The sequence below is a fragment of the Denticeps clupeoides genome, chromosome 2 (assembly GCF_900700375.1).
Source record: "Denticeps clupeoides chromosome 2, fDenClu1.1, whole genome shotgun sequence".
NCBI classification, from domain to species: domain Eukaryota; kingdom Metazoa; phylum Chordata; class Actinopteri; order Clupeiformes; family Denticipitidae; genus Denticeps; species Denticeps clupeoides.
This window is the reverse complement of record NC_041708.1, coordinates 4,517,483-4,541,193: the sequence shown is the minus strand read 5'-3', so window position 1 is coordinate 4,541,193 and position 23,711 is coordinate 4,517,483. Positions and strand designations below refer to the sequence as shown.

Below are 23,711 nucleotides of genomic sequence, written 5' to 3'. Positions count from 1 at the left end.
ACTTAACCCTGAGTATCTCCAGGGGGACTGTTCCTGTAACTACTAATTGTAAGTAGCTCTGGATCAGGGCGTCTGTGCTGTGAATGTAAGGCTCAGATTAATAAAAATGTCTTTGGCTGGGTTAGGCGTGCTGAAAGCATAAATCTTAAAGGGACAAAGCAGACTGGAAGAATCTGCACTCACTGTAACAATGATGGAGGGTTCATAGATTTATAAATTGCTAACACAATGCTGGTCTATATGATTTCTAAGTGAAGAACATTTGCTTTGACATGCACACGCGCATTCATTTGACACCCACCATCGCGAGCTCTCTCTGCAATGACTTGTGCGCATTCATTGCTGCGTACGAGACCAGGTTTTGACCAGCTTCATGCCCCATTTTCATGTGCATTCTTTCGGAAATTTCAGGACAAATTTACCCAGACCTGTTTTCTCTGCTCCAGCTGGGGCAGTTCCATTTCTGGGGCACCATGAAAGTAGTTCTTTTATTCCTCATGTATTTATTTTTAAATTTAAAAACACCTAGGTCACTGGAACAGGATGAGAAATTAACAGGTGGCCATTAAACATTAAAAATAAACACTATTAAACAATATTGAGTAATATTTACCATTTAATTATAACATAGATAATAGGCATCACATATTATTTTACAACAATATATACAATTTACAACATTGCGATAATATATACAATTAAGATTATTATATTTAAGAATAATCTTAGAATGGCTAGGTCTATGGTGGTGGATCCCAGATCCTTCTTCATTTGGTGAGTTTTGGATCCCCCTAGTTTGCTAATCAGCACCTCATTAACTTAAATTAGGTGGAAATGGAATGACAGCCATAGAAATAGAAGCACAGTGTTTTTTTAGTTATTTAAAGAGCGGTATATAGTATAATTATAGTTTATTACTGGCTATAATGTTATATGCGATACATTTTTGTCCACTGGGTGGCAGTATGCACTTAACAAAACAATAACCTAGGCTGACTTGGGTACAAAAAATGCAGGATAACTATCAAACAGGTGCTTTCCTAGTAATGATTTCCTTGAAATAAGTTATTATTTCTCAGACATACCCTGTTACATTTTAGTATTAGTAATTTGTAATGACTCTGGCTAAAATGTCTACATTTTACAAAACCTTTTTATTTGCACCAAAAAGTCCTTGAAAAGTCCTTGAGATTTGATGACGTTTGGCAGAAAAAATGGACTCGAGTCTTTCTAACTTGACCGGCCAGCTGACCAGCCACTTGTGGGCATCTGAGCAACAGCTGGGCTTCGAGTTCCTGCTGATTCAGGAGCTCTTTTGCTGCTTATACTCAGCAATTTTCCACTCAGGTCTGTCTGACCTCAGCAGACACAGCGTCTCTCTTACCTTGGTAATTTTTTTTTTGGTTTTGTTAAATTTGTCTTTAATGTTGTCTTCTTCTCTTTGGCACTTTATATTTATATGCACCATTTCTGTATACTGTCTATAGATGGGCTGACAAGAAACCCCTCTAGAAACTTATTAGTGCTGTAAAAATACATAAAATCCACTTCCTGGTATTTTCCCATGGGATGTTCAAAAATGACATCTGCTGCAGTATCCACGCTAGAAGTTTGAATTCATGGGAGAGCCAATCAGAGACAGAGAGTGGCTTCCCCCCCCTCTAATATTCAACTGAAGGCACATCTGCTGCCAGACATCTGTGCCTTATTGTGAATTCAGCTGCGAAAAGCCATGCATCTCCAGGCTTGTTCTGTGAGTGTGAATGCATGCTTTCCTCCCATAAGAATGCCGTCATATCCAAAAATACCCATATTTCACCTTACAGCATGCACGACTACACATGAAAATACTGAGCTAAGTAAAAGACTTAACTGGCCCCCACTTCCCACTTTTCTCATAAGATATCATAATTGGAAATGACCAAAATCACCGGCTTTCGATGACGTTCTTTAACATCACAACATCTCTCTGTACTGTGTACATCGTTCATTCATTTTAATCTGTAATCAGTCATCAAGACCTCAGACATAATAAAACTGATATTTTGGTGTGATGACATAACAAAGTGTACTTTTTATGTAGTATTGTTAATGTAAGGTAACAGTCACGTTTGTGAAGTAATGGGAAGATTTTGGAACTGTTTTAGGCTTCATCTCCTGGCGCTTCCTTATATGGTACTTCAGATTTATAGAGTTAGAGTTTGTCTATTCATACAAGGTTGTTTTTATCTGAAAAATGCATAATCCTCATCAACCTACTCTCAACCATAAGCTTATAACTTTAGTTATAGTTATATTTTAGTGTCTTCAACTTTATCTAACCAATTCCTGGCTGTGAGCTCTCTGTCCGTCCAGCTTGGCGCTGTGCGGCATTTGTCTGTCCACCTCAGCGCTGTGAATGTTTCCTTTGGCCGTGGCCAGAGAGACTGAGATTTCCTTCTGCGGCCTGAGAGAGTCATCCCAGATCTCATTTCAGTTTAAAATAGTCACCTTCAACCTCTTTCCTAAACCAGACCATGTATATTCAGAGCGCCGCAGACTCACTCTGCCTCTTCTTCACCGGACATTTACTTGCTGTGCCAGCAAGTCTCCTCCCCCCCCCCCCCCCCCCCCCCCCCCCCGCCTCTTGTGAGGTGTGAAACAGTGCACTCCCTGTGTCTGGGACCACGTCCTGGTGGAAATTACTCTCAACTTGTTTGGAACTTTGCACTCTGTTCAACACAAGGAGGTTTGGCAGGATTCGTCACGTTGTAATGTCTACCTAATGCTGCATGGATTAGCAAAGTGCAGCCGACAGCGGGTTACTTTTACCTATAGTCATGCTGCACATCTCGAATTTTGAGATGACATTACAGAAGCGTGAACGACCCAATCAGTTTGCTGGAATAGGGTATGTGTTCAGAGGTTAAATATGTAGCATCTACTCAATCAGTCCCATAAAACGGCATTCGTGATCTTTGCCGTTTTAATCCTTTCCAGGGCTCTAAAATGTCCCTATAATGTACTGTTCATCCGTAGAAGATGACAGACTGCTCTGAGTGAGCATGTAATGATGAATTACACCCACATCCGATCCATATGTTCATATAAAAAAAAACAGCACAAAGTAATTATGCAACAGCAGATCACTGATATTATACTGTCAAAAAAGAAGTAGCCGTCTGGATTTAAATGAGCGAGCAGGCAAGAGCCTTTCATTGGTTAATTACAGCAGGGATTTTCTGAAATATTTTCACTGATTTGATATGTTGCTAGGAAGCACAAAGGTAATGTGATCTGATGAATACAGATTTATCTTGCTCTGGGGTAAGAAGTGAAGACCATCATGCAATGTCACTACTGTGCAAGGCTGTGGACGCAGTGTTCAGGTGGTCAGGTCTGAGTTCAGCAACATTGTGTACCAACTGAAAAAAATGAGTTGTCACACTTCTCCGTCACTGTATTTTTTTTCCTTTCTGATGGCACGAGTAAGATGGTAATGGCAGGAATCGTTGGTCTCTAATTGTGGGAAAGAAATGGTTCAGGAAGCATGAAACTTCATTTTCACACATGGATTGGCCACCACCGACTCCATTCAAAATCTTTGGGATGTTAACTCAAACAACGTCACGGCGAATGAACACTGTGCTCAGACAGATAACAGAATTCTGCCCCCCCAAAAAAGCACACCAACCAAACCATGTACTGAGAGTCAGGGAGCCTAGCAGTAGACACGCTGTTGCTTTTGCTGTTTCATTATGAGGCAGATACTGGACCTGCTCCCAGACTGCTGGTGGTTGCATTTCCAGCTCCAGTCACATGATGCATCTTTCCAAGGGGCCTGTTAGGGTATCGTTACAGAAACAATGCACTGCAGAAAAATTCCAGACTTGGAAAAACATAAATTTACTAAATATCTGTGAAGGTTCTCGGTCATCCAGGTCATGGTTATGTCAAAAAAGGTTATTTCACTGGCAACTGGACTAGTTATGGATCCTTGACAATGTTTTGCCTTTCGATTCGAGAGGGGTTTCTCCGTTTACTAATACCTTTATCTTCCCTGCGGTTAAGATTCATTGCCTTCATCACATTTGAGTGGCAATTGTATTTTTTCAACAAGCTGTGTTGCCACATATTATATTTATATTTAATAAACGTGCCAAATTTGCACCCCAACTTAATACTACGCCACCTCATTTTTATGGTCATTTGGTTCTTACGTAACGTACCTTACCACTGCAATATAAAACTTGAAACTTGGTTTAGAATGGGTTAAGAAATATGCATTTTATGAAAGTTAAAAGTTGCAAATAACATACAAGTAAATCTTTAAAAAAGAAATTCAGGTCAGTTTTGGTTGAGTGAAGCTGAATCTGAACATACTAAAGCCCATTCATTCACACTTGAAGTGTCAGGGTGAGTATTCATGAGTCACCTACTCATCTATCCACTCCTCCATCCTCATTAAACTGCGCTTCGTTTTGGTCTCCTCTCAGGGAGCGACACCCCCCCCACACCATCCCTGCACCCTTCCAGCTCCACAACCGTCTCCCTCCAAGAGAGTTCCAGGAGAGTTTGGGATAACTGAGGGAGCAAGAAATAAAACGGGATAAACAAGTGGGGGCAACAGACGAGCCGACGAACAGAAAAACGCTGCACCATGCCTGAGCCCAAGGAAGGTAATGATTCACAATTTTTGATTGGTTGATCATTAACATTCTTGTTAGATTTATATATTCATTCTTGTTAGATTTATATATTCATTAACCAGTCAACAATTATGTTCGCTATTACTATGATGAGTAAGTTTGGTAAATGGTGCTACTTGGGCATCCTAAATAAAACTGTACAGAATTATTATATTAGATGTAATGTAGATGTATTCTTGCAATGTATTATAGTCTTTTGGGGGGAAAAGTCCTAACGTTTAGCTGGTTTATTTAATGCAGTTTAATATTTTTGCATGATGCACGTTTTACGCATATTTTACACATATTTTGTAATAATGTGTAAAGGATGAATGGAAGATGGATGGTGAGGAGAATTTAGGAACAGCAGGGCGATAGTAATAGTGACAGCGGAGAGACGGGGGACCAGTGAGTGACATCTATCACACAGAAGATGGAGAGGGTAACAGATGGTGTGGCCTTTTGGGTCTCTGCAGATCACGTCATAAATGCATAGGCTAGCATATGCGAGGACACACACACTCACACACACACAAACACACATGTACGGACTCCATGTTTGATCTGTGCTTCAGAAGTCACACACTTTACAGAGCTGTAAAAACACTACTGTAAAGGTATATTAGTGGTGAGGTGTGAAATATTGCTCACCTCTCTCCACCTGTCCTTCTGCGCACCCTGCCGTCTGACCCCTGAACCCTGAGACTGTAAATCACACAGCCTTCAGAGCTGGGAGGAGGTAGGGGGAAGCAGTTTGAGTTCCTTTAAAATGCAAAGAAAGTTGAAGCATGTGGATCATGCAGAACCATAATGGTGTATCACTTAAGGTGTCTCTTTTTTAAATGGACATTTCATCAAACTTGCCAAACATAAACAATTCCCGGTATTGATCCATTTGATTTTTTTATGTTGATGAAACATCAGAAATTTTAGAAATGCAGCTTCCTCCCAAATTAACATAACTGTTAATGAAACACACGTAGTTGCATGTTTAAAGAAGCACAGGACAGGACAAAAAAATTCTCCCAAAATGTCACTTTTGCCCCTATAGGAGTGTTTGTTTGTACATTTTTGCATTTCTGCATAATGCTGTACAGCCCATGTTGATAGGCCAGCAAAACAATGTGGGGAGATTCGGGTGCAGATTAAAAGTCAACATCTGACCTTTACAGGACAGCTCATGTGCATCTCAAGTGTCCGCTAATTTATGACATTTTACATCCACAGATAGGGGGCTATAAAGTTAATTTGGGTCATTTTGCGCCTCCGCATTTAGTTTTTAACTGCGAGCCCTGGCTTTCTACGGGAAAAAAATTGAGCAACTCAGGCTAACCCGTGATCGCGTTATTTTCGTTCCATGCAGCCTGATTTAGTATTAGTATTCATATATGAATGGGTTAAATCCCCTCAATCAAATGGTTTAAGGTAAAGGATATTAGTATATGCAGGAGTTCAGGAAGTACGTTTTAATTGCCTCACATGAAGGTGACGCACACCCATCAGCATGCCATAAATACTCAGTTATCTGTATTGTATTTCACCGCATGGGTGTGAGTGTGAGCCCAGGCCTCGGCAAGTCTGAGATGTTTTGGCAGCACAAGGAGGGCCTACACAATATTAATATTTAACGTTGAGGCTGATCTTCTTGGTAATTAAGAGTGTCAAATTCACCGTATAGATGTCAGTACAAGTACAATAAGGAATTAAGAAACTCTGTAAAAAATCCTGCCCTACCCCACACATTGTAAAAAGAAAGCATGATTCACCAGACCAGACGTTTTCCCCTGTTTGATTTCAGGTGTCATCATAGTCAGTCTGACTGGTTTGTAGCTGCCCAGTCCCAAAATGCTATTCTATCATGACCACCATTAAGGTGTTCAGTGATTCGTTCAACAGTATCTCACCCGTGGGACTGGAGAAGACAAGTTGGCGTTCACTGCCCATGTGCATCAACAATCCTTGAGAACTCGTGACCCAAGTTCACGGTATACGAGGAACATCTCACTAGACCTGCGGTTTTGGAGATACCCTGACTCAGTCCTCTTGTGTCACAATCCGTTCCATGTCAGGATAGCTCAGATCCCAACATTTGTTTCATTTTTTTTCCATCTTCCACCACATCAACTTCCACAACTGATTGTTTGCTGTTTAATACAGACAATCAGCTTCACCGCTCACTGGTTTTTATGTTAGTGGCTAATCACAGTTGACTAAGCGGACATATCTTCTCAGTCACCCCCTTACTTGACCTCCAGCCTTTAGACTTTCTCACTCCATCTATCTTTATCTGACCTCACTCCCGGCGGGGGATCAAATCTGATCAAATCACCCTACTGTACACGAGCAGGTCCAGGTCCTCTTTCATCTGGCCATTCCTTAAAGAAAAGCGCTGGTAAATATTCGTAAATCTAGTCATCGTACTGTCCAATAAACATGGCCTGATTTACAGCCGGACACACATGTGCTTCTAATTTTTCTTCCAGACGCTCGCTGACTGAACCTGATCACACCAGGATCAATGACAGCAGCTAAACTTAGCCGCTAATGCCTAACGCTAATGCTAATTTGTCACAGCCTTCCTTCAGCTTGGACAGATTTTCATATTTTTTATGTCTCAAGACTTAGCTAAGACTTTTTATTGCACAGGCATAACAATAATAAAAAGTAATAACAATCATTACAGTACAAATATCTTTTTTTGTGAAAGATGGCTTCTTCTCGCCTGCACGGCAGGAGGCTGGTGTGTAAATAGTGCCCGGCCTGCTGGATTCCGCCTCCTAATTAGTCGGGTCGATCTGGCTCCCCGGAACGTGTCCACGCATTTACACTGCGGATAAAATTGCCTGCCGCCTCATGGCGACTATGATTTCACCGTATAACTTTGCGTGATACCATGGTTTATACATGCTTGGTGTTCCCATGGAGAGATCAGACTTCTGGCAGCTTATTAGACGCCAGATTAGGCAACAAGAGTCAGATTCTAATCAGAACGTGTGTTCCCAGAATTCACCAGGGTGTGTCACATGCACAAGGCAGAGTCTGGCCCTAACAACACCACCAGTCAAAAGTTTGGACGCACCTACTCTGCTTGTGAGGTGGTTGTTTGAGACCAATATGGAGCAATTTTGAAGAATCCAATGCAAGAAACATATTTAGCATTTGTTGTATCAGGAGAAAGTGAAGAATGTCTGGTGAATCTGTTTTTTCAGAGTCGCCTCTTTTTACCTCCGTGGCTGCTTTATTCACTATTGTCATCATCAAAAGCCGCTTGATGAGATGCTCATTAACACGAGTGAATGATAAGAAAGTGTTCAGCATAATAAACCTTCAGGACTGCTGAAAACATAATTTTTTTGGCCTTGTTTGCTATTGTTTTGTTTATTACATAACCTCGTGTGGGTCATTTCATAGTCCTGTGTCTACAGTTTTGTTCTATAATGTAAAAAAAATGCAAGACCCATAAATGAGTAGCCGCGTCTAACGTTTTGGCTGGTAGTGTATGTGCCTGCACCTAAAATGTTAAATGAAAGAAAACTGAACATACTGACCTGCTGTGATCTGAACAGTCCAAGGAGACATGGACATTAGGTGGTCATCCATAATTGCTTATTGTTTTATTTTTCTAAGCTGCTTATAATCACTGACATTCATTAATAAAATTTCCCTTGACCTCAGCCAACCGCCGCCTTCTAATGTCATCTAATCTGTCAATGCAGCCCACATACGATATGTCACTTCATTAGCCTGTCGCTGCAAACCCTGCATGAGGCAACTTGCATAACTCTGCAGACCAATCACAAGCAAGCGAGTGTCTAGACTTTAAGATGAACTGCGGATTATTCTATTTTCGACTCATTTTGTAGGGTACATCTTTACATTGACACGTTCTAATCCTTTCTTGTTGCCTTTTTGTTTGCAGAGGTAAAAGGTGAGTAAATGTGTGAGAGCGAGAAATGAATGAGTGAACACATAAACCAGCAACAACCGTCAGTCATAACCAAGGTGTGTTTTCCCGTTTTCTCCATTCCTCTGTCAATCAGCAGAAGAAGCTCCTCCTGCAGAGGGTGAAGGTAAGATTCCCAGGAATGCTCCAGCGTGAATGAATCCTGCATGTGATTTTGTTAACAGTAACATGTCAGCTAGTGGATCATGAAATATTTTTAAAAGAATCAAAAAGAGCTTGGAGTTTTAATGGAGAACTCCATTAACACTCCAAGCTCTTTTTGATTCTTTTAAAATATTTTACTGTGATTTAGTACAGTAAAGTGTGTACTAAAGTGAACTGTACACAATGTGTGATTGTGACGGTGAATGGTACATGTGGCTTAAGAATAGTTGTGAATATGCCAAATGTACGAGATTCCAGAGTGAAGGTCCTGGAATTTGACTGGTTGCAAAGAAAGGGGATGGCATGGGGTCAGCATATCACTGCTAACGCATGAAATGATGATGTCGCGTTTTATGACACATCATGACGCACGTTGGGAAAAAAAAACGTAATCATAGTAAAATCACACGTGGAGTATGGTGTGATTGTCGTGGACTCTTCTCAGTCCATGTTGCGTGAGCGCTGTGGCGACCTTTGAGAGGTCACAGTAATATGGTATCACATGGTGATGTGATTGAAATCGTTGCTGCCATGCTGTTGCAACATGACAAGAGTGGCTAATGATATCACCAACCTACGATTCCTTGCGAGGTCACGATAATGTCACATGTCGATGTGATTGAGAATGTTTTGATCTCTTTATCACATCAGTACCTCACAGCATGTGTGATTGGTAAGAGTTGCATACCTTGCATTTTGTACAAATCATAAAACAATTGATATAAACACTGAATTTGCTACATACATTTTTGTGTCAAAATGAGCGTGACTATTTTAAAATACTACGGAATATGAACACAGTTTTGCAAAGGTTATCAGTATGGATTTTTGATGAGTGCCTCTTCTGAATTTCAAACGGAATATCTTCAGGAGACGAGGAGAGACCTGCATCCCCAGGTATTACACCCATATCACCCTTGCTAAACAGAAACATCTGTGTGGAGTGACTAGTGTCTGGATTGGTTGTATGGATAACATTAGAGCCCAACTGTGTTAATCCATCTTAACTCAGCAGTGGTGGGAGTGGTGAGAAGTTGGCACACATGTTTGGAGTGATTGTTTTACATAGTTTTCCATTTGGAATGTAACAAGAATGCATGGAATTGTGTGTAATGTAGACCTTAGGTAATGAAACCTCCAGAATAATGTGTGGAATACGCAGATCCTTGATCTTTGTAGGATATGAGGTGACCTGTAATTCTAAACGAGTTCTGTACTTCTGCATACTGAGACACGGAACAGTGATGATCTTCTTAAGAGGAATGTTCCTCGTGTTCCTTATCAAAACCATACTCGTGTTTCTGCTGACCCCTCATTCAGCATTTATTTCTATTGCACCTCATTACTTGGTTTTGAGTGATCAACTGCTGCTAATTATACCAAGACATGGAGTAAACTGTTCACCGTATTTACTAAAGACACAGCAGGTTTCTGTGTGTGTGTAGTGGAATTTACAACTCTGTTCTGTTTCAGGGGGCGAGGAGAGAACTGAGCTGACCGGCATCTTTGTGGAGAAGCCAGATAATGTTGTTGCAATCGCAGGTCTTTCACACAAAATGACAACACACTTTACGCTTAACATATGAGTAGAAGCACAACAGAATTGGGCACTACACCCTTTATATTACATATATTATATTACATTTCCTTGTAAGCACAGGTCACAAAACTCTCTTTATTTAGTATTTTTTTTATTATGTGGGTAACCACGCTAGAAAGAATGACATAATCAACATTCATCCAGTCATGGTTTGAAGAAATGATGTGTGCGTGTATGTGTGTATAGGTAAGGATGTGCTGTTTGTGGCTAAAGTCGACTCAACTAACCTGCCGCGGAAACCCGTCATGAAATGGATGAAAGGGAAGTGGATGGACTTGGGCAGCAAAGCAGGAAAACACCTGCAGTTCAAGGAGACTTATGATAGGAACACCAAGGTATATATATATATACAGCACAGGCCAAAAGTTTGGACAAACCTCCTCATTCAATGTGTTTTCTTTATTTTCATGACTGTTTACATTGGTAGATTCTCTCTGAAGACATCAAAACTATGAATGAACACATGTGGAGTTATGTACTTAATAAAAAGTGGAGACCTGACCTCCACAGTCAACGGACCTGAACCCAATCCAGATGGTTTGGGGTGAGCTGGACCGCAGAGTGAAGGCAAAGGGGCCAACAAGTGCTAAACACCTCTGGGAACTCCTTCAAGACTGTTGGAAAACCATTTCAGGTGACGACCTCTTGAAGCTCATCGAGAGAATGCCAAGAGGCAGTGGTGGCCTAGCGGTTAAGGAAGCGGCCCCGTAATCAGAAGGTTGCCGGTTCGAATCCCGATCCGCCAAGGTACCACTGAGGTGCCACTGAGCAAAGCACCGTCCCCACACACTGCTCCCCGGGCGCCGGTCATGGCTGCCCACTGCTCACTCAGGGTGATGGGTTAAAAGCAGAGGACAAATTTCACTGTGTGCACCGTGTGCTGTGCTGCTGTGTATCACATGTGACAATCACTTCACTTCAAGAGTGTGCAAAGCAGTAATCAGAGCAAAGGGCGGCTATTTTGAAGAAACTAGAATATAAAACATGTTTCCAGTTATTTCACCTTTGTTAAGTACATAACTCCACATGTGTTCATTCATAGTTTTGATGCCTTCAGTGAGAATCTACCAATGTAAATGGTCATGAAAATAAAGAAAACATGTTGAATGAGAAGGTGTGTCAACTTTTGGCCTATACTGTATATAGGAATATATATAAAGTGTATGAGGGGTAGACCTATCACCCCCCCCCCCCCCCCCCCCCCCCCCACCCAAGCCCTTCCACCATCATACTACTATGTTTGTAATTTCAGATCTACACTTTCGAAATGAAGATGGTGAAGGTCGTCCCCGGCGATGCAGGTGGATACCGCTGTGAGGTGACAGCAAAAGACAAGTGTGACAGCTGCACGTTTGAGATCTCAGTGGAGTGTAAGTGAACACACACACACACGCGCAGCTCTGTGATTTGTAGGTTGCTGCAGAGGTGTGGTCAGCCTCCTGGCAGGTCATCAAACGCCACAGCAACCAGAGCGAGAAGGATCGGTTTCACTAGTTTCCGTGCACATGCACATATAATACTCGTATACATACTGTAAAACATGGGTCATTATTAAATTCTTAACAGGAAGACAGGAATCATATTGACAGGATTCATATTTAGACTAGAGCTAAGGCTCATCTTAAAACTAAAAATCTGGTTTAAAAAAAGGAATTTAAACTAACACTTAGATTAGGCAACACTTAGATTAGGGATAACGTTCAGTTTAAGACTAAAGGTAGGACTGTGGGCCATATAGGACTGTGCACAGCATAGAGCTGAAAGTTCAAATGACATCTATGGACATGTAAAATTCCATTCTGCTATTGTGATGGTAAGACTAGATCAGGAGAAATGGGACCATCACTGTTTCCTGTGACTTTGGGGTTTTATGGTTCATAGGCCACTACCACCCATTTGGCTAATAATAGTAACATTAAAACATTATAAATGTAATTTATAAAATGTACATTAGGGGATAAAACAATATGGTATTTAAACCAGGTGTCTTTTAATTGATTATTCCCATCATGTCTGAAGGTAACTCACATGCAGAACACAGAATAATAAAATAATGTGTTGTGGAAAACTTGGCAGACGGCACAAAGTGCGGTAGAAAAACGAGCAAGTATTACGATCTGAATTAGTTGCAAAACCTTCATGGCGTATTGAAGCTGAAACTCAGTTCTCTGCTCACAGCTGCTGAAGAGGAGAAACCAACTGACATCCTTTCTGCCTTCAAAAGGGCGTAAGTGTTTAAACAATAGCGATATAATCACACTAACTGGAGTTCACAGAAAAAAGAAAGCACATTGGTGGGCAGTGGTGGCCTAGCGGTTAAGGAAGCTGCCCCGTAATCAGAAGGTTGCCGGTTCGAATCCCGATCCGCCAAGGTGCCACTGAGCAAAAAACCGTCTCCACACACTGCTCCCCAGGCACCTGTCATGGCTGCCCACTGCTCACCAAAGGTGATGGTTAAAAGCAGAGGACACGTTTTGTTGTGTCAACGTGTGCTGTGCTGTATATCACAATGACAATCACTTTACTTTCACATGGCACTTAAACAACAACTGAATGGAAATTTGCATGCAGTGGTCCTAGTATTTTATGACCTTTAACTCTCTGCAGGGATGCTGGTGAGGATGAGGGTGAGCTGGACTTCAGTGCCCTCCTCAAAGCCACCAAGAAGTAGGCATACCCTTCTACGCTTCTTATTACTAACGTTACTGATGTTAGTTACTAATGTACTAACATTGGTCCTAACTAACCAACACTGAACTGAACTGAACTGTCTGCAGGAAGAAAAAGCCAGTGGAAGAGAAGGAGCAGATAGACGTTTGGGAGCTCCTCAAGAACGCCCACCCAAGCGAGTACGAGAAGATTGCCTTCGAGTACGGAATCACCGACCTGAGAGGCATGCTGAAACGTTTAAAGAAGATGAAGGCTGTCGAGCCCAAAGTCAGCGATGGTGAGCCAGAGGAAGGAAGCGAAACAGAGACTCTGTAATGTCGCGAGACTGATGTCCTGTAACGTCTTTTATAACGTTATTTTCCCTATTGTGCCAGTACATTTAGAGTAGCTAAACCCCTCTCTCTCTCTCTCTCTCTCTCTCTCTGTATGTAGCATTCCTGAAGCGGCTGGAATCTGCATACTCTGTGGATAAAGGGAAGAAGATCACCCTTTCGGTGGAGCTGGTTGACCCCAACGCCGAGGTCAAATGGTTGAAGAACGGACAGGAAATCAAACCCTCGGCCAAGTACACAAATTCGTTTTTGCTTTCAGCATAATAGCCATTGAGCGACAGACACATCGTAAATGAAACCAATTTATGATGTCATGCATCGAGACCGAACAGAACACAACAGATAATCAACATTTACCATATCAAACGTGTGGAAAGTTTCAATGTGTTGAGGAATGTAGATGTACAATTTTTTTTGCAGGTATATCATGGAGACAAATGGGAACATCCGAATGCTTACCATTAACAAGTGTAACTTGGCTGACGACGCAGCGTACGAATGTGTGGTTGGGACGGAGAAGAGTTTCACCGAGGTCTTTGTGAAAGGTACTGCACACGGCCTGCTGGAACCGGAACCCGAGTTAATGACCGTGCGCTCGTTCACAATAGCGGCCATTAATAATGTGTGCACTGGCAGTTGTGCTGTGACGAAGTCTTTTGCGAGTCGATGAACTTGTCAAGATCATCTGGTTTAGTTAAGATTTATCCGTTTCCTGATGGATAATGTCTTTGTGAAGCATGTTGGCAGTAATTAATAGAAATGTCGTCATGCTGTAGAGCATCTGAGGTGGTCTTTGTCCCTGCAGAGCCTCCGGTCACCATAACAAAGCTGCTTGATGATTACCACGTGGTGGTGGGAGAGAGGGTGGAGTTTGAGGTGGAGGTCTCAGAGGAGGGGGCACATGTCATGTGGTTAGTGGCACGTTTGCCGTTATGTCTCTACTATTTTCTAAAATCCTGCATTCAGACATTTTTAATACTTGGAATACTTTAATTAATTGGGAATACATATCACTTTTACACGTATCCCATTACATTCCAAATGAGATTTTGGAGAACACATTATATATCCTATACTAAAGAGAGCAGCTGCAATTTAAAACATACTACTAATGCTATAATGCTATATTTATATAACATTTCCAATGTTCTTCATTTTAACTCTAAAATGTCACATGCAGTCTATTCGATGTATTTATACGTATTTATATATCATTATAACTCCCATAATCCATCATTACCCTTGCTGTCATACTGCTGAACACCTGCCATTGCTTTCATTGCTATCCAACCATCACTATAGATGTTATGATACTTTGTTCTTCCCTCAGCCTGTCTGTTCTCTGCTTTTATCTCCAGGTTTAAAGAGGATCAGGAGCTGGTGAGAGATGACAAAGCTAAGTATCGCTTTAAGAAAGATGGAAAGCGCCACTGGCTCATCATTAATGAAGCCACCCTGGATGACATTGCCATGTACCACGTCTACACCAATGGGGGTCACACAAAGGGAGAGCTGGAAGTGGAAGGTATGGCTGTGAATCTGAAATCCATATAAAACAGTGGTTTTACTTGTTACATAAATGTAGTATAATCATATTAAGCAGCTACAATCTATTTTTTACTATATTTTTTCAATATGTTTTTGACATTGGATATAATAGTAAAGCTCTACACTTGTGGAAGATGAAAGAACACCATGTTCAGAAATGTTAAGAGCTATGATTACAGGTAGCTTTTGCCAGTAGGGGTGACAGGTCTTTGTTATGGTTTTGTAGAGAAGGAGCTGGAAGTTCTGCAGAGCATCGCTGATCTAACGGTGAAGTCGGCAGAACAGGCCGTGTTCAAGTGTGAGGTGTCAGATGAGAAAGTCACTGGGAAGTGGTTCAAAGATGGCGTGGAGGTTCAGCCCAGTGATCGGGTTAAGATCTCCCACATTGGCAGGTACGGGATAGACATTGTGTTACAGAACTGCACATGCTACCGGTTGTTCATTCATAAGCGGCAGTTGTACACTGTGCGGCATCTGAATGTGCCTTTCAGGATTCATCGCCTGATGATTGATGACGTGAAGCCGGAGGACGCAGGCGATTACACATTCGTTCCCGATGGCTACGCCCTCTCGCTTTCCGCCAAACTCAACTTCCTGGGTGAGAGACTGAATCATGGCAATTTGATCGTCTTGCTGTCACTGAGGAGGTTCTTTGTTTCCCAGCATCTTTACCCGACCTGTCATTACATATTTTTAACTCATTTATTTACTCTTCCCCACAGAGATCAAGGTAGACTATGTGCCCAGACAAGGTGAGTATCTCTCTGTCTGTCTATCCATCTATCTATGTATCTATCTGAATGTATATTTTTATTCCAACTGTAAATTCCTCTCTCTCTCTTTCATTACGAATCTTTCTGCCATGTTCAGATCCTCCTAAGATTCATCTGGATGTCTCTGGCAACATGGTCTCCCAGAACACCATCATCGTCGTGGCTGGCAACAAGCTTCGCCTGGATGTCGAGATCACAGGGGAGCCCGCCCCGACTGTCGTGTGGACAAGAGGAGAAACGGTAATTCACAAGCATGCATATGAGATAAGATGTAGTGGAGGAAAGGCAAAATTCAAATTCTATATTCTGTACATGCATCACAGTGAGGTGACAAAATATAGAAAAAAGAATCTGAATGAAGGCATGAATCTTTCCTGGTTTGTCTATAAACAGTCAGATATGTCGGCGGGGAAATGTAACCGGGGTGATTTCTGCCTATGCTTTCCCTGGCAGCCAGTGACAGCAGTGGAGGGTCGCATTCGTGTGGAAACTCGTACCGGACTGAGCAGTTTTGTGATTGAAGGGGCGGAGCGAGAGGATGAAGGCAACTACAACATCACTGTCACCAATCCCGCAGGCGAGGACAAGGCCAACATCTTCATCAAGATCGTCGGTAAAAACATTTCCAGAAAATTCTGCGCAGCTTGCACTTCGTTTCTCACGTCGCATATGAATGTATTTTCCCAAGATTTGTCACATTTAAGCATGTTAAAAAAATTCAACCTGTTGAAAATCTTCCCTGTTGTCTAGTTTGAGGTGGTGGAGAGAACCCAAGAGTGTTAAATGCTGCCACCACAGCATGAACTCCCTGCTTTGGAGAGACACAAATGCTATTGTATTTTTCTTCCGTTTATTATATTGCGTGTTTTGTTTCATAGTCCTGTGTCTTCAGTTTTGCTCTATAATGTATGCATTTTTTCTGCAAGAGAAAAATGACCTGGATGTGACCCTTGACCTACCTTTGGCGTAAAATTGATCATTAATTGAAAAGGAGAGTGCCGATAGTATATCAGAAAATTGTTATTGCTTGCAGACGTCCCGGACCCTCCTGAGAAAGTAAAGTGCACCTCTGTCGGAGAGGACTGTGCAACCGTCATCTGGGAACCCCCTGCATTTGATGGGGGAGCCCCCATTAAAGGTACAATATCAGCCACCCATAAAAGTATCCCAATGTGCACTGTGCCATCAGTGCAGATGTTCATACTGACCTAATATCAGCCAACATTGTGTATGGAAACCTGCATCATTCAATCGCTAATGATAATTGACATACAGAAATGTTGGCGCTAGTTTGTGAAAACATAATTGACAATTTTACAGACACTGATTAAACCTAATCTCACCTAAGCCAGTAGTCTTGCAAAATACAAATTGATTTGAGCGCATTTTGTCTTTAAAGCAAGGTTAGCCTAGCTGAAATTCAATGCAAAATAAAGCTGCATTTTCACAGCAAAAGTCACTTTTACGTTTTTTTAAATATTGGTTTAGATTTTTGAATTTGAATAATTAAAACCTATGATCGTGATCTTGTAAATTTTAATATGGTTAAATACATTTGTTGTGGTACCTTCCAGGTTATCTCATGGAGAGAAAGAAGAAAGGGTCGTCTCGCTGGACAAAACTCAACTTCGACGTGTACGAGCAGACGACGTACGAAGCCAAGCGCATGATTGAGGGCGTTTTGTACGAGATGAGAGTTTTCGCTGTGAATGGCATCGGCATCTCCCAGCCCAGTCTCAACTCCAAGCCATTCATGCCTATAGGTGTGCCAGCAGACACACACCACATGTGCCTACACAAACACAGGGTTTTGTTCATTTGTGGAGTATAATTGGGTGGATTTTAATATTTATATATCTAAATATATGGTATTATATATTTACATTTTTATATATATATCTGGTATTTCCTTAACGTGCAAAATCATTTCCTTATACCTCCATATATTGTACTTTTCAATGTGATTACTTATCGGTCTCTCTCGCCCCTTTCTGTGACCATTTAAAAGCACCAACCAGTGAGCCCACGCGTCTGCAGGTGCATGACGTCACTGACACCACATGCACACTCAAGTGGCTCGCGCCTGAGAAGATTGGAGCCGGTGGGCTCGATGGCTACATCGTAGAGTTCTGCAAGGAAGGAGGTACATCTTGTCATTTTTTTTCTGAACATGTTACCTTAAATACTGCAAAAACAAGCAGGTTCCTCCATGAAATAAAATATATCTCATCATATTTTATATAGGAAGTTCACATCTATTGGTCTGGCAAAGTTCAGTTTCAACAAATGCTGCATATGGAATGGATGCTATTGACAAAATGTAAAGGCATATTGTCCTTCTGAAATGATATGCTTCCTGTGTGTGTGCAGAAACAGAGTGGAAACCAGCCAACACAGATCTTATTGAGAAGCAGAGTTTTGTGGTGCGGAATCTGCCTACCGGAGAGAAGATGAACTTCCGGGTCATTGCAGTGAACGTTGCCGGTCGCAGCCCCCCTGCTCTGCTGGGCCAGCCGGTCACAGTTCGCGAGATCATGGGTCAGGGTCACTCAATTGCCCCTCTCCCCCCCTCCTGTCCCCTGCTGTCAGTCTGGAAGTCCAACTTTGACCTTTCTACCCTTTTACCTTTCAAATCCACTTCCTCTTACTTGTTTAGAATACCCTAAGATCCGACTGCCCCGTGAACTCAGGACTAAATACATCAAGATGGTGGGAGAAAAAATCAACCTTGTCATCCCATTCCAGGTTTGTGTGCATATACAAAACCTATGAGGCACTCCCTAGGCCATATATCGAGAAAACCTCGCACATACGCCATATATAGTTCACATAGTTTTTCGTACACATCACGCATGACATTTTTGAAGAATTTATGGTGTATGTTTTAAGTTTGTAGGTAGATGCATGAGAAATATATGGTGTATGGGGCAGTGGTGGCCTAGCGGTTAAGGAAGCGGTCCCATAATCAGAAGGTTGCCGGTTCGGATCCTGAGCCACCAAGGTGCCACTGAGCAAAGCACCGTCCCCACACACTGCTCCCCGGACGCCTGGGGTTGCCTGTCATGGCTGCCCACTGCTCACTCAGGGTGATAGGTTAAAATCAGAGGACACATGTGTCTACGTGTGCTGTGCTGCAGTGTTTCACAATCACTTCACTTTCATATATTCCTCACGCATCTACATACAAACCTCACACACACACCATATATTCCTCACACATTTGCAAAGAATGACCTCGCACATACACTATGTATTCCTCACGCATCTACATACAAACTTAACGCATACACCATTTATTCCTCTTGCATCTACATACAAACCTCATACATACAACATATATTCTGCACGCATCTACATGCAAACCTCGCACATATACTACTTATGCCATGCACACATTCACATAGTTTTTCTTACACATCACACATGACATTTTTGAAGAATGTATGGTGTATGCCTGAGGTTTGTATGTAGATGGTAGTGTATGGGCAAGTTTTCCTTGATATATGACCTAGGGGGCGCCTAATAAAAGCCTCCCAGTACTCCGTGTAGTCATATAATACCCACGTGATAGAATTTATTGCTGGGTGGGGATGGTGCCACATTGGTCTCATTTTGCTCATGATTGGGCTTTCACACTTTTGTTTTAACCTGCCTGCAATGTTTACTAGAGACCTGTGTCTCAGTATGATAAAACTTACTTTCTTGCTGTGTGAATATGTGTGAATATTTTTTGTTGCAGTGGGTGTTGATTGGAGGAAGGGGCATTTTCCTTCAGTAATGTGCTGTGCTGTGCCTGCAGGGAAAGCCTCGTCCTGTGGCCAAATGGCTGAAGGACGGCGAGCCAGTGGACGTGAAGAAGGTGGGAACCTGCAGCACGAACGTGGACACCATCCTGTTCATCCGCTCGGCAGAAAGAGAGCACTCAGGCAAATACACACTGGTGCTGCAGATCGAGAACATGGAGGACAAAGCTGACATACAGATCCGGGTTGTAGGTGAGAGAGATGACCTGTCCCTCTTGTTTTACCCGCGAGTTAATGTTTGCTGGTAGTAGCCTAGTGGGTAACACACTCGCCTATGAACCAGAAGACCCAGGTTCAAATCCCGCTTATTACCATTGTGTCCCTGAGCAAGACACTTAACCCTAAGTTGCTCCAGGGAGACTGTCCCTGTAACTACTGATTGTAAGTTGCTCTGGATAAGGGCGTCTGGTAAATGCCGTAAATGTAAATGTAAATGTTTGCAAGTATTAACCTGACGTTACTTTTAAAATGACTGTCACTGTAGAGAAGCCAGGACCACCAATTGGAGTGACAGTAACAGATGTTTGGGGTTTCAATGCCGCACTGGAGTGGAAGCCCCCCAAAGACGACGGCAACTGTGAGATCACTGGATACACCATCCAGAAAGCCGACAAGAAGACCAAGGTTATTGCACAAAGTATCACAGTGATGCAGTCGTTACATCATCACACCGAGGAGGAGGCACTAAGAGCATGTCCCCATCCCCTTCCTGTAGGAGTGGTTTACCGTGTATGAGCACAACAGGAGGACAAACTGCACAGTGTCTGACCTGGTGATGGGGAACGAGTACATGTTCCGCGTCTACAGCGAGAACCTGTGCGGCCTCAGCGAGGAGCCTTGCATCAGCAAAAACACAGCGTTCATCCCCAAAACAGGTGTGTGTGTGTGTGGTTGCCAAGTGTGTGTGGAAGCAGACCTGTAACCGAAGGGTTGGGGGTTCAAATACCGAACCACAAAGGTGCCACTGAGGTCCCCTTAATCAAGGTATCGTCCCCACACACTGGTCCCCGGGCGCCTGTCATGACTGCCCACTGCTCCCTAAAGGTGATTGGTTAAATGCAGAGGACACATTTTGATGTGTGCACATGGTCAAAAACGATCACTTTCACACACATTTTTAAGTAACATTGGCCACTTTTAAGTAAGACTAGGAATCAAAGAACCTGGACCACATAATTTGATCAAAATAAATCTAATCAGAATGACCATCAGAACAGTGGATGATTATTATATTTGCACATTTGCTCTAGGTAGACAGGTTGAATAACATTCCTGACATGACCAAGTTTGCGTAGACTAATGATTACATAATTCTTTCAGATGTCAGGCAAAGATTCTAAACAAGACTAGCATGCTTGTTGGAAGCTAACAGTGGCCCAGTTGTCTTGAGATGTTTTAATTTCACAGCAGAGGCTTAGTCAGAGATATGATGCTGCTTTGAATTGCGTGGTCTGTAAATTGCTGCGGTCTCGCGGAATTCTGAAAACAAAAACCAGAAGACGACCACCACAAGCTCTTTATATGACAGCGGGTGGCTGTAGACTGAGAGGGTGACCATGTTACACTGTTATATCGCTCTTTGCCGTCAGGTCTGGAGATCAAAGCTGCGACCTACACCGAGAAGGACATGTCCTGCTCGCCAAAGTTCACCACCCCTCTAGTGGACAGGTCTGTCATTGCAGGCTACAGCACAGCGATCAGCTGCGCAGTGAGAGGCTTTCCTAAGGTACCACACCAACACATGCTTCTGAAATTATGAAACGATGGGAAAATAGTATTCCTCGTAGTTCAAGAGGGGGAGACGAGATCTTTTCAGGGTGGTAGCTCCGAACCAGACAACCATAAAGTAACAGGTTCAAACCGCACTTACAACCATCTTGCGCCACGGTAGCTGGCTCCAGGGGGACTGTCCCTGTAATTACTGACTTTAAGTCACTCTGGATAAGGGCGTCTGATAAATGCCATAAATATAAATGTATATGATTGATTATGGAGTAAGAGGCTTCTTCATCACCTCTTCCATCATCCTTCCTCCCTCCCAGCCGAAGATCATTTGGATGAAAAACAATATGATCCTGGGGGAGGACCCCAAATACCTGATGATGAACAACCAGGGCGTTCTGACGCTGAACATCCGTAAGCCGGGCATGTTTGACGGCGGGAAGTACTCATGCAGGGCCGTCAATACCCTGGGACAGGACGAGGTGGAGTGCAAACTGGAGATAAGAGGTATGGGTGGAAGGCCGCTGTCCAAAGTGACAACAATGTCACAGAGGACAGTATAAAAAGTTCCTTTGTTTGGTTGTGCTTTGCCCCTTCAGGCTATCTTCATTAGTGTAGTAAGTATATCATGAGATTTCAAACCCCTTCCATTTCACAGCCGTTCCGGTGGAGAAGAAGGACTAACGTGCAGAGCGGCATCGACACACCAACCAACACAAGATGAGTGAAGCAAGCAGAAACTTTAGTGTTTATATCAGCCACCCACAAACTGAAATAAATCTTGAGCAGAGTGATCCTGGACTGTTGCTTTTCTCTCTTCATTCTTTTAATGCTGCGATTTCATAGAAATGCTTTGCCGTGATTTAATTTGGTTGGAATTTATCATCTAAATGCTTTACTAGTACCAACTGAGTCCCCGGCCCACTTATGTTTCCGTAGACATAGTTAGGCAGTAGCATCCATGTACATTCTTGGAATTCTGAACACTTGAGCACCTGAGACGCCAATGCTAGTTCACATTTCGTTGGGTACAAACAACCACATCTTCCAACACATCAACTTCAACAACTAATACATGAAAATTTTAGGTTTATATGTGTGCAATTACAATTTTATAGGATATACGGTTAATAATTCAACCTAAAACGTCAGTCTGTCTTCTGCTGTAGGATCTCTCGAGTTCTGTTTTGCAAGTCCATTAGAATCCAGTCCTGCATACTCCAGGGGAGCTTTCCACAAAACAGTGTTCTCAGTAAGCAAGATCAGTCAAGCTGAAATTTGGTACTTTTTGAAAATATAGGTAAAGGACATTCCAAAAATTATTACTTTAAATTATTAACTACTAATTCAATAAGCATGTCTTCTTATGAATTCTTGTGTCTAGAATTCTCGCTGTAAACTGTATGCTTTAAAATAATTTAAAAGAATGTTTTGACATATCTGTGTTTGTAGATATTCAAAAATTCATTGGAACATGGCAAACTGTTTACACCATTAAGTGAAAACAATTTCAGGCTATCAAAAGTTCTACATGAATTTTTTTGGTCCTATAAGACCTGTAACCTTATTATTAATAATTTTCCTGGATTAACAGATTACCTGATTTCTACACACTTGCATCACTGCACCATACACAGGACCATATATGAATTTGAATAACCATTTTTTATGGGCCTAAACCTGTGCAGTTCTGGATTAGGTACTGTGAATTGTTTTTAACCGGCAGAGGGAGGTAGAGAGAAGACGTGTGCTGTAGATTCTCCATTTGACCAACAGAGAGAATGTTGTAGTTGCGCCTTTCAACCAGTAGAGGGCAACAGTGGCACAGTTCCTCCATCACAGCCACACAAAGTGGAGGACAGAGCGCTGTGTTTGTCTCCCTCAGTGCCTTTCCAGCGTTTAATTAAAACCTTTCCGTTTGGATCCCCGATCTCATTTACCTACGATTAATTAACAAGTATCAAATTATGAGCTCTTTCCACACGCACATACTCCCACACAACCTCGGACATACATTTAGATTCACATGTCTACGTATGGATTAAGACACACATATACACTTACTGGGATATTAATATTTCCTTACCTACCAGGGTAAAAAAAATAATCTCACTAATGTAATGTTTAGGCCTTTAAATAATCACCATGGTTTCCAGGGGTTTCCATAGTAACCGAAGTGGCTGAAAATTTTAGACTGAATTAGTACTGAGAGATAAAAGGGGGTGTGGGGGGGTGGAGGAGGGGGAGAGAGAGAGAGAGAGAGAGAGAGACAGAGGGATGAGGGAGAGACAAGGGAAAACGGCGGCGAGTCAAGACTATAGCAGTCTATCAGAAATGAACTCTCATCGCTCTGCAGTGTGTGAGACAGACTGAGAAGGGGGGGGGTGATGGTGAGGGCTATTTTGGGTTTGCCGTTTCCATGGCTACTGTTCGAGACCTTTAGAGCTCATGGACCGAGCAGCTGTGTGAATGCAGCAATACACCAATA

The 23,711-nt window shown here is 42.3% G+C and overlaps 1 protein-coding gene across 8 annotated transcripts; it reads left to right on the top strand.

Moving 5' to 3' along the window:
* The first annotated feature begins 4,471 nt into the window (after positions 1-4,471).
* Positions 4,472-22,024, top strand: LOC114770373 (myosin-binding protein C, fast-type-like). Of its 8 annotated transcripts, none has more exons than XM_028964262.1 (30): positions 4,472-4,658; positions 8,587-8,595; positions 8,708-8,737; positions 9,646-9,672; positions 10,249-10,317; positions 10,562-10,710; positions 11,628-11,745; positions 12,554-12,602; positions 12,983-13,042; positions 13,153-13,322; positions 13,478-13,610; positions 13,798-13,922; positions 14,183-14,288; positions 14,736-14,902; positions 15,152-15,317; positions 15,417-15,523; positions 15,648-15,677; positions 15,796-15,938; positions 16,152-16,311; positions 16,732-16,836; positions 17,273-17,461; positions 17,707-17,841; positions 18,069-18,236; positions 18,355-18,443; positions 19,498-19,693; positions 19,986-20,125; positions 20,217-20,376; positions 21,091-21,227; positions 21,544-21,730; positions 21,882-22,024. In XM_028964262.1, exons 1-30 carry the CDS (start codon positions 4,640-4,642, stop codon positions 21,905-21,907), a joined length of 3,369 nt encoding a protein of 1,122 aa, XP_028820095.1. In that variant the 5' UTR covers positions 4,472-4,639; the 3' UTR covers positions 21,908-22,024. The 8 variants fall into 8 exon arrangements, with proteins under 8 accessions (XP_028820095.1, XP_028820102.1, XP_028820118.1 ...); XM_028964269.1 differs by having other exon boundaries at positions 8,711-8,737; positions 21,882-22,017; XM_028964285.1 differs by lacking the exon at positions 8,587-8,595 and having other exon boundaries at positions 8,711-8,737; positions 21,882-22,017.
* Positions 22,025-23,711: the final 1,687 nt, after the last annotated feature.